Source organism: Trachinotus anak, unplaced genomic scaffold, assembly GCF_046630095.1.
Source record: "Trachinotus anak isolate AG129_WGS33_773 ecotype Australia unplaced genomic scaffold, CSIRO_AGI_Tana_v1 ptg000014l, whole genome shotgun sequence".
Lineage (NCBI taxonomy): Eukaryota > Metazoa > Chordata > Actinopteri > Carangiformes > Carangidae > Trachinotus > Trachinotus anak.
The window spans coordinates 3,079,358-3,093,918 of NW_027273865.1; the positions used below are offsets into that span (position 1 = coordinate 3,079,358).

At 43.3% G+C, this 14,561-nt stretch overlaps 2 protein-coding genes across 3 annotated transcripts in view; both read right to left on the reverse strand.

The window, feature by feature from the left end:
- Nucleotides 1–1,438: 1,438 nt before the first annotated feature.
- LOC139631719 (uncharacterized) lies at nucleotides 1,439–2,634 on the reverse strand. Its single transcript, XM_071496193.1, has one exon. It carries the CDS (start codon nucleotides 2,503–2,505, stop codon nucleotides 1,564–1,566), a length of 942 nt encoding a protein of 313 aa, XP_071352294.1. The 5' UTR covers nucleotides 2,506–2,634; the 3' UTR covers nucleotides 1,439–1,563.
- A 1,133-nt stretch (nucleotides 2,635–3,767) lies between these two features.
- The window catches only part of il1rap (interleukin 1 receptor accessory protein), a 36,593-nt gene continuing 25,799 nt past the window's right edge, over nucleotides 3,768–14,561 (reverse strand). For both annotated transcript variants that reach the window (XM_071496191.1, XM_071496192.1), the window contains 7 exons: nucleotides 14,080–14,248; nucleotides 13,909–13,980; nucleotides 9,928–10,054; nucleotides 8,941–9,089; nucleotides 8,364–8,507; nucleotides 6,749–6,892; nucleotides 3,768–6,451 (listed from right to left, as the gene is read on the reverse strand). In XM_071496191.1, coding sequence (XP_071352292.1) covers nucleotides 6,009–6,451; nucleotides 6,749–6,892; nucleotides 8,364–8,507; nucleotides 8,941–9,089; nucleotides 9,928–10,054; nucleotides 13,909–13,980; nucleotides 14,080–14,248 — 1,248 coding nt within the window. In that variant the 3' untranslated portion in view covers nucleotides 3,768–6,008. The remainder of the gene's footprint in view (nucleotides 6,452–6,748; nucleotides 6,893–8,363; nucleotides 8,508–8,940; nucleotides 9,090–9,927; nucleotides 10,055–13,908; nucleotides 13,981–14,079; nucleotides 14,249–14,561) is intronic.

Here is a 14,561-nt window from a genome sequence, read left to right on the forward strand (position 1 = left end):
GAATGATTGTCAGATGTTACTTCCACATCTGGACTAGTTCTGACACACACACACACACACACACACACACACACAGATAATCCTCCAGCTGTCAGTCAATACTGGAGGTTGACAGCTGGAATCTGCCCAGATGTGGAGGTATGTGGGCCAGATGCAGAGGACCCAGGCATATGTTGGGCTGGAAGTTTCATTTTGCTGAGACACTTACTCAGTCTATATGACTGAGTTTTATGGAAACTTTTTGATTTGTTGTTTCAGTGAAGATATTTAGATTTTATTTAGTCTGATTTTTGAGTTTTTTTATGTTGACATAATAAATGAGACTTTTATCAGGGTGGATATACTTTTGCAACTTTAACAACCAGGATGTGAGGATTCATAAAATGTCTAAATATCTTTAGAGCAATAATGAATACTACTGTGTTTTATATTTCTTTCTTCATCATCTGTACTTTGAGAGAGGGACAGGTCCAGCAATGAATTACCATGCAAAAAAACCTGGATAAAATCACAATCACTGACATGCTGATCACAGATGGTCTATAATAATAATAGTCTACCCTGTCACACAGAAGAACTTTATCAAAAGTACAAGCTGAATACACTGGTCTGATAACGTTGTACTGAATCAGGATCTAAGCTGACAGGATGTGAGACTTGGTGTCACATCACATGGGTCTCGTCTCTGCTCTGGTCCACCTTCCAGGAGACAACAGGTCTGTTGGCAGCCATGATGACGGTGGTCATCTAGTAAATTGAACAGAATATCAATTTAGCATTAAGTTTGTGTAAGTTATTTTATTTCAGTCAACTTTAGCATCACAGTTAAACAGCAACTTAATTCAGATGAAGGTTTAATGATTTCAAATGAATGCATCTTCTTGCACATGCAACTTCAGAACAAATCTGTAGGAGTGGTTCTTCTTACTCCAGTGTCCCTTTCAAGGCCTCATTTGAGATGAAAAGCAGGAAGTGACATGCATAAAGTAATTTTCAGAAACAAAAAAAAAACTGAGATACCATCCAACATGACCCCACATGAGCCGACTGGTCCTGTAAACCTGTAAAAACCCAACCACAGGAGCAGAACAGATGATGAAACACACTGAACTGTCTAAAAATAAAAATCACACTCAGCTCAGTTTCAGCTTTAAGAGTCAGATATAAAACAAGTTTAGCCTTGAATAAGCCCCGCCTCCATCTCAGCATCAACCTGTAGACTCTAGCTTTGCTTTGTTGCTGTCCGTCCCTGCTGTCCTGGGCTCTGTGTTTCTGTGAGTGGTCTAACAGGTCAAAATCACACTGACATCAACACTAAACATATTATACAGTCACATAATGATTCATTCTAATGATTCAGTCCAAAGAAACTGGCTGAACTTATATTTGAGATATTCCTGCTCCTCAGTGGACGAATCCTGATGATTTTGGTCATGTATTCAACTTTCCTCAACATAGTTTTTCCCACCTTTCTGATGAGACTTGAATGCAGCATCATTTAAAGTTGAAAGTCTCAAAGGCTAATTGGTGCCATTTTCAGCACCTCCTCTTTTTCTGGTGACATTACTTTTCCTCAGGCATCCAGGAGCCAATCATCTGCTGCTGATGCTCGTGTTTCCCGCCATTGTCCTGCTTACAGGTGGGGAGGGTGGAGTCAGGGGTCTGGTCTGGGGCCAGGGCAGGTGTGGGGGTGAGCTTAGGAGTTGAGTGTGTGTCATGGGTGGAGTCTGGAATTTGGGTGGTGTCTGTTTCTGGAACAGGGTCTGACCGAATCTCAGTCCTGTCATGTGTCACCTGCTGCATCTCTGTCTCCACTGTAAGCTCCACCCCTCTGTTTTCCACCTGGCCAACAAACCCAGCGTACCCAGAGCAGCTCCTGCTGTGCTGTGACCCCTCCTCCCTGCATGTACCTCCCCTCTTCACCCTGCCCCTCCCTCTGGGTGTGGCCTGTCTGTCTCTGCGGCTCTGATTGGATGTAGCCTGTCTGTTTCTGCGGGTCTGATTTTTTCTGTCCTTCTGGTTCTGGTTCTGGTTCTGGTGCTGGACCTGGTTCTGGTTCCATTGTGCTCTCTGCAGTGCCAGTGCAGCCAGGTCTGAGTGAGATGACGTGCTGTCGATCAACCTCCTGCCCATAGTCAGCGGCCGGACGGGCAGTGCCAGCCTCAGCCGCAGCCAGAATCGTGAGTGCCCCGGTTCAGACCGACTCCCTCTCCACTTGACCGTGCTGACAGCAGCCTGGTGGAGCTGGGCCACCTCCACACAGGGCAGCTTACTGACCGAGTGGTAAACAACTGCGACGATGGAGGCCTGGTGGCCATGCTGGAGGTACAGGCCCAGACGACACTCCAGGAGGCTGAAGCTTTTCTCTGTCAGGAAGTCAGGGCTGAGAACGAACAGGAGGCAGCGGCTCCGCTGCATCGACTGTAGGATGGCCTCTGATAGGTCTGACAGAGGAAACAACAAGTGATGAAATACCAACAGGTGAGAGATTAAACACAACTTCATGTGCTGCTTAAAGCCACAGAATACTGACTGTGTACATTTTACATACTGTGGCTACCAAGAAGCCCAGCACCATTATTTAGCCTTGCCATTCGGCCTGATGATGTCAGAGTCAATAACACACTGGTGCAGGCTGAATTATCTCAGCAAGCTTTGGACTGATTTACCTGACATTTGGTTCAGACATTCAGTGTCCTCAGAGGGTGAATCCTGAAGACAGGATCAGGAAGCTGCTGCTTGCTGCTCTTTATGCAGGTGGGAGAGTTAACCAGAGGTACATGTGCAAAACCAACCACCAAGTCCTCATCCTTTCTTGTCCCCCACTACTTAAAACCCAATATTAACTCTCCCTCTTATACTAACTGAAAACTAACCACAAACTACTTGCTTTCATATTATGTAATTTGTACATTATTATATTCTTATCTTTTGGATTTTCTTAAATATCTTTTATTGCAGTTTCTTTGCAGCTTTCTTTTCACTGCTCTGCCACTTTGCTGCTGTAACACTGTGAATTTCCCCACTGTGGGACTAATAAAGGCGATCTTATCTTATCTTCATCTGGTTTCACAAGGTAATGAACTGCTACATGTGTGGTATTAGAAAAGTACCTAATTTAGGCTGCAGGTGCCCGGGGGCCCACATTGGGATAACAGGTGGTTTTTCTGGCTTCTCATCCTGCCAACACTGCATGAATGCAGCAAGACTATTATAGAATATCTTACCAGGATGAGGCAAAGAAGACAGTCACTCAGGATGATGTCACTACCTGTGATGATGAACACCACACATTGGTTTCCCCTAAACATCTGGGACTATCGGGGCTTGTGATGAGCAGACTTTTTATCTAATGCCACTAACAGGACATAAAATAGTTGTTGTGTGTAGCATGACTATAAACAATTAGTCTTGTCCAGGCATCCGCTGGTCAAATCAGCGCAAACAGACTCAAATCATGCTTGAAACAATGCATGAATGTGGTGTCAGCTTTTTTTTCAGACAGTAAAATGTGATAGAAAGTAAGTGTACTCTAAGTTCAAATTTTGTCACACATTATTCATGCTAACATGATCATACTGTGGTGAAGCAGGTGCAAGTGCAGACCCTACAAATTTATTGTAAAATGAAATTTGAATGTGGGGACGTGAGACCTTTTCTAGAGAAAAAATAATAATGTATTAACTACAGTTTTAATATACGTGCTGTGATCTTAAATTCATGTGTGGTTATTTGTGCAAATAGAATGAAAACCAATGAAATGATGATGATGATGACATAGAAAAAACATTTATTGAAAAAAAAACAAAGAATATGAAATTGTGTAAACTGCTAAAACACATTAGAGCATGACAAAGTGCAGGATGTATTCTCCCATTTCAATACTGTTCTTTAAGTGTTAAAGATGAATAGCATATTGCATATCTTCAAAGACAATTATATCTTGATACAGTTGATTTATCATTGATATTGTGAATGTGGAGCCAAAAAAAAAACCCCAACAACAAAAAAACCAACAAAAAAAAGTACAGAAAGTGCAGAGGCATGTTAAAGTAATATCAAGCAGGTTTCATTCTGTAAATACATTTTTCTCCCTAATAAAACTATATTTGAAAGTTGCAGTGCATGGATCCCTCCTCTGTGTTTCCTCTTTAACATTTTATAGCTGTGGTGTTTTTGAAGTCTATTGCATATGATACTGTAAATGTCCCTCTATGCAGATGACAACCAACTTTATGTCTGCATTGCCTTGTTTTTCAGTGGATGCCACAAAGTGATATTAGTAAAAAATCTAACCAGTTAAGCAACCAACACCTTCAATTGTCTTAAAATGCAGTAAGAAAAGTATGAATTCAGTCAAGTCGATGAGAAAACTCCAAACCTTTCTCTAGAGACGCAATACATGGGTTTTTCCCACAAGAAACAAGAATCTCTACACTTATTTATTTTTTATTACATTTATTTATTTAAAAGTCAGCACATATTGAACTAAACAGGGTGTGACTTTAGGGATTGAACTGCCCCTCAATGAGTCAAACACTTTGGTCCAGAGTGAAATATCTTGACCACTATTGTAGGGATTAGGGTTAAATTTGGTTTTGCACATTTGCGGTCCCCTCAGAATGAATTCAGCTAAACTGTCCTCTTATCAAACCAAAGATACATGTCAACAAGCAAACAACCAAATTTGGCTGTCTTCTGAGAATAATACAGACTCAAAATTTTAACCTACTACTGTTAGGATGTTATATGGTAAGTAATGATAATGTTAGCTTTAGGCTAAGTACAGTATCTTCTGATAAGTCTTGGTGTATGAAGATTTATATTTTGTTTCACTTGATTGACAGGTGGCTCCACCTATCAGCTGCTGTGGCTGGTTGCTTCTGCCTTCTTTGCACAAATACCTAGAGGTAAACCCAAACTCCAGGATAAAAAAAAAAACACACATACAGTACCAGTTTGGCCAGTTCATCCACACACTCCAGGCTTCTTAAATATAACATCAAGCTCTGTCAACTGGGCAAATAACATAGGAACATGTGATAATGAATGAGTGGTGGATGATTTATGGTAATGATTCTGATAATGAGGTGAACACTAATACTGAAGCTGTAATTATGAAAAAGTAAATAGCATTATTCTGACAAGCACCACAAGTCTTTTTTTCTTGTTGCTATTTTTGTTTGTTCATTTGCTCTTTGTTGAGTGTTTAACTCCAACTTTGTATTTACTTTCAACATCTTCATCCATCTGCGGTGAACTGTCGACCCAACACTTTCATTTATCTCTCTGTACTGGATTGTTATGAAATGTCCTGAAACCATTCCTGCTTTCTCGATGACCACTTTAGATTTCAATCGTGATCCATGATGTTTCCTCAACCCCCACCCTCCATACCAGACTTTTACATTTAGTTAAATCCGGATGTTTTCATATTGTGGTTGTAGTGAACACTGCAGCCTCGATGGGGGTGCTATCAGCTGATGAGACATGCTGGATGTATACAAACAAATGTCTGCAGATGACACTGTAGTTTATGTACGCGGTAGCAGAATGACACAAGTTGCTAATGAACTCTAATTTCATGGTGAAAGCAAAGTGTCCAAAACAGACAGTTCTAGTGTAGAACCAGAGGCTACAGTTTGTATCTGAGAACCTCAGAGTTCTTATTGAGTCCAAACTTTCTTTCAAGGCTCAGGTGAAAAAGCTACGTAACTGGATCATATCCAGTCTTTTAAATTTGTCAACGGCTAGATGAACTTACATTCTATGGTCATTTCCCATTTCACTTACTGTTTAACAACCTGGTCGCAGGCTAGCCCCTCCACTGAGAACCCACTGAACAAACATTTCATCATTGCTCAATATTAAAAAATATCAATATCAAATGTGAGTGTGAATGGTTGTTTGCCGCCCCCCGCCCACGACCTTCTAAGGATAAGCAGTATGGCTGTTGAGACAGCAAACACACGTTTTGGGACACGTGTAACAGCTGACCTCTGTCATGGCTACGCTGCAGAGTTGAAGACTTTCTGTGGGTCTTTGACTGTGGCCGTGATGAGGCCTGTCTGGGAGTTTGTGCTGTTCTGACTGTGCAGCCTCAGAGCCACCTCCTTACTGCTTTCCACCTCCCTGCTGCTAACCCTCCGCACAGGCAACTCCACCCTCAGTCTCTTCCAGAAGCGGGACGTCAGCTCTCTGGACTTGTCCCCCTGCCATCGGACCAGCGCCAAGGCCACCCGGGCTCTCCTCAGCTCCCTGACCCAGCCCTGCCTCTTGACCGGCTTGTACTGGACCAGGATCACCCGCAGGTGCCCGTCCAGTGCCATACCATCGATGCCGGCCTTCAGCTCCAGCAGGGCCTGGGAGCCCTTAGAGGCGTAGCCTGGGCTAACAACCACCAGGAGGCGCCGGCTACGAGCCACGAAACTCAGAGTCTCATCTGTGATGGCTGCAGGGAGAGAGGAGGGTTAATGAAGGGATGGATGGATGGATGGATGGATGGACGGGCTGTGTTTATGTCTGTGTGTGTCTTTTCTTGGTTCACCTGTCCTTAGGAATAGTAGCAGGAGTAAAAGAGGTGGTAATACTAGTAGTAATAGTAGTAGTAGTAGTAGTACCAGTAGAACCAATGCTGTGTGCTGCACAATGAATGAGTTGTGCAGTATGATTGTACGTCCTGCAGTGTCAGTATGTACTGTACTGCAGTATCAGTATGTGTTGTACTGCAGTACGTGTGTGTACTCACTCCCTCCCGGCAGACTGTCTCTGTCAAAGATACACACTGAGTATCCGAGCTCGTTCTCCAGGACTCTGCGCAGCGTCGTCAGAACAAACTGCTCCTCCTCACTGTTCCTCGCATACGAGATGTACACGTCGTACTCTTTATCATCTACACACACACACACACACAGATGATCGTCTGATAACAGGAGGAAACGCCATGAATTTGTGATTGAGATGTAAGTTTCCACATCTTTATCTGCACAGGAAGTGATGTGAAGGTCATCTACATGTTTGTCTGATCATCAAGATAAAACTGTGTCCTTCTAACTTTGAGAGAACAAATTTTGATCTGATCTGCACTAGAGAAGGTTCACTACAGTTCACTACAGGGTGAGTTCACCATCATGCACATTCAAATAAGCACCATATTTAAGTGTGTTATGTACAGATCCTGTAGAAATCCTTCACATCCCTCAGATCACTTCCTGAATCCTGCATCAGTGTTCACGTGGACTCTGTTTTCTGAAGGCAGCTGCTGGGTCTGGTCCATCTCTACAAAGATCAACCTGCTGCAGAGACGTGATCCATCACAGCAACGTCAACTCTTTAAAGTCACATTTCCGTCATGTGACAATGCAGCTACGAGCGGGGGCTGAAACATGACGCTGTGTTCATGGAAACTGCAACATTTGATCATTAATATTGGATTGCTGAAAATCATTGGAAGTGCAAGGCAGGCTGATGGAGGAGCTAATCCAGAGCACAGTCAATAACACACAAACAGAAACAACGCTGTGCACATACAGATGTCTATACTGCCACAAGGCCATTTCTGTGTGAAAACAGAGCAGCTGATGCTCAGTTGTCAGATGTTGGAGTGTCCTTGAAAAGCACCAACATCACTCAGAGCCGTGCTGGCACTGCATTAGCTCATGACGTTGTGTTCCCTTTGACAAAAAAAATAAATGTGCGCAGTAAAAATTTTACAACCAATTGGTAAATTTTACTGGCATTCAGTGGAGGTGATGTGAGATTTCCAGAGTTAAAGGCTTTGCTTTAAAACTCTGTGGTGGAAGTGCTTCAGCTGGCAGCTTCTCCATCCACAGCATCACACAGTTTGTGGGGCTGATGGAGTAAATCTGCCAAAAGACTGGCGGAAGAAATGAGACTTCCTCCTGTTTCACTGATACAAGCTTTAATAATCTAAATGCTGTGACTGCAGCCAGACAGAAGAGGCTGTCATTAAACACAAGACATTTAGTATCTGGATGTGAAGACTGGAGTGGTGCAGGTGACACGGCAAAAACAACACCACACTTTTATTACCTGTCCTCCAGAGGATGATCTGCTCTTGCTGTGTTTTTCAATTAAACAAAAAGCTGCTAAATAATTCAAAACCTGGTGACAAATGCACCTGCCGGTTAATCCGACTGCTGGAGCAAATCATAAAAGGATACAGACAAAAATACACAAACAGAAAAAATAACGTAAAACACAATGAGAAAACACAACCAACTGTTCCCACTGAACACCTGCTTCTACCTGAGAATTTACAGTAATCGTAAAAGACCCCAGAGGTTTTTCATCCAAGCAGGTAAAAGGCAAAAGGGGTGGTGTGAGGTCCAGGTGTTGCTCACCTGTGTGTCGCTCGTCGGTGCCAAACCAGGAGCGATAGAGCAGCAGCAGCTCCAACCAGAAGACGTGATAAACCACGAAGAGAAGCAGCATGAGGACCAGGGTCACGCCGAGACCACAACCCAGCTCCACTGACGGCAAAGACACTGACACAACAAGACACACCTGAAGCTTAACAACTGTTCGACAATAGTCAGTCACACAACTGAGATTTAAAGGGACAGTCTGACTTTTTCAACTTTATTTTTCAACACTGGAGAACAGACTGAATGACAATGAGTAACATTCTGTGTTGTGAAATATAATCAGCTTCTGTGTACACCTGATAAGGACCTGAACATCCAGATTAACATGAATATAATGTGTTTTAATGTGAAACATCAGCAGGAGGTGCTGCCACAGCCGTCACACAAACAGCAGAGTAGAAGCAGAGAGATGAAATTGATCGGTGTCCCCTTGGTGAGGCAGCTCACAGGAAGATTTACCAAAATGTCTAAGTATCATGTGGCACTGCTGCAACATGGAACATATTTATTGACTCCAGCTTCACAGTCAGAGGCAGACGTGTGTTTTCCTCACCCTCTTCCTCCAGCTGAGCTCTGCGGGTCTCAAAGCCTCTGTCGTTCCTCACTGAGCAGTTGTACTCTCTGTTCAGGTCCTCAGACTGGAAGTCCTGGATCACCAGCACGCTCTCCTCTGTCCGGTCCCCAAAGTCATATTTCACCAGTCTACAAACACAAACCAACCTCATATATTTCAAAATAAAACACAGACTGTCAGAGTCACGTTTACCTGCAGGAAGATTTATGTCCAATAAATCCTGTATGTTTAACCCTGGACTGACTCTGTGGAGACCTGCTGGGCTCTGAGTTGTGTCAACCATAGTACTGGGACCGGACAACAGAGTTCAATGTGGAGCTGAAACACACCTTAGCAACCAGGACATCTACATTTATTTACCTGGAGACAGAGACCTGGAGACTTGAAGTACAGCTGATGAGCTCAAAGAACACAATGAACTGCTAAAGTTTCAATCAGTGACTCCAAACTAATGAAGTACTTTTACTGTTACACTGCAACTACAGGAAGTACTGTTACTGTTACACTCTAACTACAGGAACTACTTTTACTGTGACAGTCTAAGTTAGAATTTACTGATAATACTTCTGTTCTTTTACTGAAAGATTCTAGGACTTTTACTTGTAATTAAATATTTTTACTTTGGTGTACTGGTACTTTTACTTCAGTAAAAAGACACACACTCTATCTCCCTCTCTCTCTGTCTCTCACTCTCTGTCTCTCTGTCTCTCCCTGTCTCTCTGTCTCTCTGTCTGTCTGGTATTAAAGCCTGTTTCTTATTAAATGTAGTATTAATGTGTAATTAAAGACACATTCACGTTCATTGTGTACATAAAGTGCAGCTCTAAGGCTCCAGCTCTGCTACAGCAGGTCACAGAGAAAATCACAAACAGCAGTGATGAGCTTCATAGATAATGTACAGTAAGTTATATCTATCTACTCGTCCTCCACAATGAGACAAATCTGGACATAGAGTTTTCTTTCTACCTGTTGCTTTTGGAGAAACGGTGGTCGGTGAGTTTATCCAATGTCTTCCCATCAACCGTCCACCAGATCTCCCAGGAGGAGTTCAGGTACGGGAACAGGGCTGTGCACAACAGGCGCACCTCTGTGTCTGAGGGGGACAGGAATATACACAATTACACCTCTGCTACTTAAACGCATCATTTCCTCCTGTGTGTTTGGTAAAAAGTCAGTTACTGAGCCTTTTTAAAAAAATAAACTTTATATTCATGATCACATCCTCAGTAGGAACCAACGAGCTGAGCTGAGAGAGCCACACACAGAGGACAGATGGACAAACCCTGAGAACCATGAGAACAGAGTAACAGCACACTGCGGCTTTAAAGTTATAATGTGTAACTTTTCCATGTTCAAATGCCTAAAAATGTCTTGACCAATGTTATATATTTTTATAGTTATGTAAAAATGGCAAATGATACGACCAATAACAGTGTGTCCTGAAAAAACTCCCTAATAGCGGCAGGCGTACTGGTTGTCATGGTGACAATAATAAATACATGGACTGTACCAAGAGCAGCGCACCTACCTTCATCACCATGGTTATGAAAAATAACAGTCATGGCTTGGTTAGGTTTAGGAAAAGATGGTGATTTGGGTTAAAATAAGTACTTCCTCAACATTATATGATCTTTGTTGTCATGGTTACAACAATAACGGTCATGGATAATAGAAACAACATAAACTGCTACTTCCACATGGGAATTGAACACCGCTCTCCTGTGTCATATTCATCCATCCACCCCAACCTCCTCCTGACGTGGACTTTGTCGCTCTATAAACTACGTCACCGCACTTTTCCCTTTGCTCCTGTCATCATTACTACGACCACTGTCGCCTAGCAACAAAACCTAACTATGGGTCATAGTAACCTGCTGACAGACGACCTGTGGGCTCATTTGTTGTCTGCTGTGACCTGTCTGTCTCACCTCTGCATTAGAAACCAAACTAGTTTTTGATAAAGTTATCTAATGAACAGAACAGGTTTCAAACACAGATGTTTGTGTCTTTGTTTATGCCTGAATGTTGTGGTTCCAGAAGAAGACACTGTGTGATAGTTTTCATTATTTTTTCTTACCATAAGATGAAACCTGTTATATTCAGGTCTTGAATCGAGGTTAATGAAGCTGCTGTCACTGATAAAATAAGAATAAACAATCAAACTGAAGAGCAGTGTGCACATGACGTCCTATAAACTGGAATATGTTTCCTTTCAATATGTATCAAGTGAACACAGGCTGGTGACTTTAATCCTGCTGTTCACTGACTGTTCAGTTCCATCAGCAGTAATATCCACTGTATGTGGTTTGATGGCGTGTGTGTGTGTGTGTCGGTACAGGATAAGTGCGTCCCTACACACTGTTAACAGCTTGTTCTGTTTTATGGGACAAGCTCCTGCAGCCTCCACTAATTCTGTACGGACGATTGACTCTGTGAATGTTGAAGCTGCTCTCAGGAAAACCAATTTAAAAGAAGTTGTTGGCAGAGAAGTGCCGCCTCTCCATCACTGACACGGCAGCTTTATGTCCTGAGGGTCCAGCTGCAGGTGGAGCAGGAAAACATAGGATCCAACTGTAACAGCTGGAACTGAGGAATGGAGTCACTGGAGAACTGATGTGCTGAGAGGATTCCTTCAGTCAGTCAGAAGAAAAATGTGACCGGTGGTTTCCAGCTGTGAGTCTGTGTGATCATTTAAGGACTAAATTATCCTCCTGCTTGTTGCAGGTTGGAGGTCACTTGAAGATAACTGCCCAATCACAAGTTAGAGGTGCTTCACATGAGGATTCATTCATGTGGAAGTCGAGCTGCAGTTAGTCTGGTTCAGCATCAGTGCGCTAATAAGGACCCTCTCTGTGACTTTAGTGTCAACCTGAACTCAGAACTTCTCTGTGCTGCTTTTCAGATGCTCTGTGTCTGTTCATGTCACAGGTCTGTGGAGAGTGATCCAGGTCATGGTGTCTGTCTGAAGGGAAGTGGACCTGCTCGAGGTTCATGAAGACGTTAACCTCCCATCCACACCACGTTTCAGTGACACTAACAACTCACATGATGGCTGAGTTGGGTAAACGACTGCCCTCAACAAAACCTCAACATGTTAATGACCCCACAAGAAGTTAAATGCCAGGGCCTGGTTGCACAAAACACCTTAAATTTTCCACTTAAGAATGACACTTCAGTTTAATTTCTCCTTATCTGAGGGAGTTACTTCAGGGTGTTGCACAGAATCTCTTAAATCCTTACTTAAAGAAAAAAGGTGATGCATTTGCAGCAGTGAAAGAGATTTTATGGCAGTAAAATTCTACTGTTTCCATGGAGACTGTTGATTTGCTGCCGTTAGCACTTGTGACACCTGTTATCGCTGTTGTGAAGCAGGTAACATTAAAGATGTGCTGCTTCTCATCCTCCTGTTGTTCTGACAGGAACTTCACCACAGTGCTCATCAGATCATGTGACCCAGAACACTTCTGATCATGTGACCTGGAACACCACTGATCTGTGGACATGAAACACCTGGACTACACCTGCCTGGAAAGACCATGTGACATAAAACTGTAGAGGATCATTAAGCTGCAGAAAGTAGAGTGATCCAGCTGTAGATGGTCGGACAGATCTGTGATGTAGAACCAGGTTCTCATGGTTCAGGTGTCTCCTGATCTGATACTCTTCTGTTCATGTTCTTCATTTATCACCATAAACTCATCATGTTGAGTTCAGACACAGTCAGAGGTACCTTTAGTTTTTTCCTTACTTTTGTCACTAAAGTCTTTTGTGCAACAGTTTAACTGACTTTAAGGGATTCCTTAAGTGTAAGACTAAGATAAGAAGAAAACCTTAAATACTTAAGTGACCCCCCACCCCCACCCTGAGCCCTGTTCTGTTGGAGGTTTCTTCCTGTTAAAAGGGAGTTTTTCCTCCCTCCTGTCACCAAGCGCTTGCTCTTTTTGGGAACTGTTGGGTTTTTCTCTATAACAAAGTAAGGTCTCGACCTTACCCTGTAAAGTACCTCGAGATAATGTATATGATTTGGCACAATACTAATAACATTTTTGTGCAACTGTTTTTATTTTAAGGAAACTTTAAGTCAGACTTTAAGGAGAATCTTAACTTGAGGTGTTTTGTGGAACTGGCCCATGGACCTCCCCTGTAGTCAGCTAGAAGTGAAGAAGTGTTTCAGGTGGGAGGTGAAATGTCTAGGCTACCTCGAGCAGGTCCAGTAGTCTTCACAAAGCTCTCAGAGATCAGTTCTCTTACACTCCCAACATGTGTTGTGAGACTCCAGACATGAATATGTGATGCTGGAGAAAGCCTGGTGGATACAGTTTGTCTTGTTACCTGTGTTTTGCAGCATCAGACGAGAACATGGATGTATTTAGTTATTCATTGATCTCTGCGGTGTCTACACAGGCAGCCATCTTTTCTGTGTTACAGCACCACCATGTTTTTCTTTGTCTCTCCTCTTTCACTCATCGTTTCTGATCAATGGCAAATTACCGCAGTGACCGGTTCTGCTGTAACACTCCATCACCGTGACAACCGCATCCTTCAACAGCAACCGCTGACTGTCATCTGCGCTGATCAATGAGTCTGCAGCCTCATATACATACAGCACAGGGTCCCATAACACATGACCCAGTCAGGTGGGATGTTAGTGTGCGGCGAATACAGCTGGAATAAAAACTTTAAGTCCTGTAACATGTTGATGCAGATAAACTTACTCATTAATGAAGGACATGTCTGACATTATATTCTGGTACATTCTGCCTAACAGTGTTTTTTTATTTTGAGGATGTGCATTACATGTTTTTCCTAAATAACTGCTGGTGGTGTCTTGTTCTCAAGAGTAAATACTCACAACTAACTGTTATTTCAAAAGGCTCATTTGATTTAATTCCAGCTTCCCAGTTTTATTGTGTGACAGCTGACGGGGCTGCTCTGCTGTTGACCTACCCTGTTTGACGGTGTAGACCTGGTCTCTAGCCGGGAGGAGGATGTAGGGTTCTTTGGGCAGCTTGGATGGAGCTGAGAGAGTGAAACAGAGCAGTGTTTACCTCTTCTGTCTGCACTGTCAGTGGGGGTGTGGTGGGGCTGTCAGTGGGGGTGGGGGTGTGGTGGTCTTACAGACTGCAGTGACGTTGATGCTCCTGGTGAAGTTGAGTGGTCTCCCCCTCCTCAGGTAGGAGACTGTACACACATATAAACCCTGATACGTCTCCAACATGTTGTAGAAAAGAAGACTGGAGCCTTTCTGTGTCCGATCGCTGTTCCAGAATGGATACTGGTAACACTTCTGAGACAGGGAGACAGGTCAGACAAGGAGACAGGTCAGACGGGTCAGACCAGGAGACAGGAGACAGGTCAGACAGGGAGACAGGAGACAGGAGACAAGTCAGACAGATCAGACAGGGAGACAGGTTAGACCAGGAGATAGGAGACAGGTCAGACAGGTCAGACAGGAGACAGATCAGACAGGGAGACAGGTCAGATCGGGAGACAGGAGACAGGAGACAAGTCAGACAGGGAGACAGGTCAGACAAGGAGATAGGTCAGACAGGAAGACAGGAGACAAGTCAGCCAGATCAGACAGGGAGACAGGTTAGACC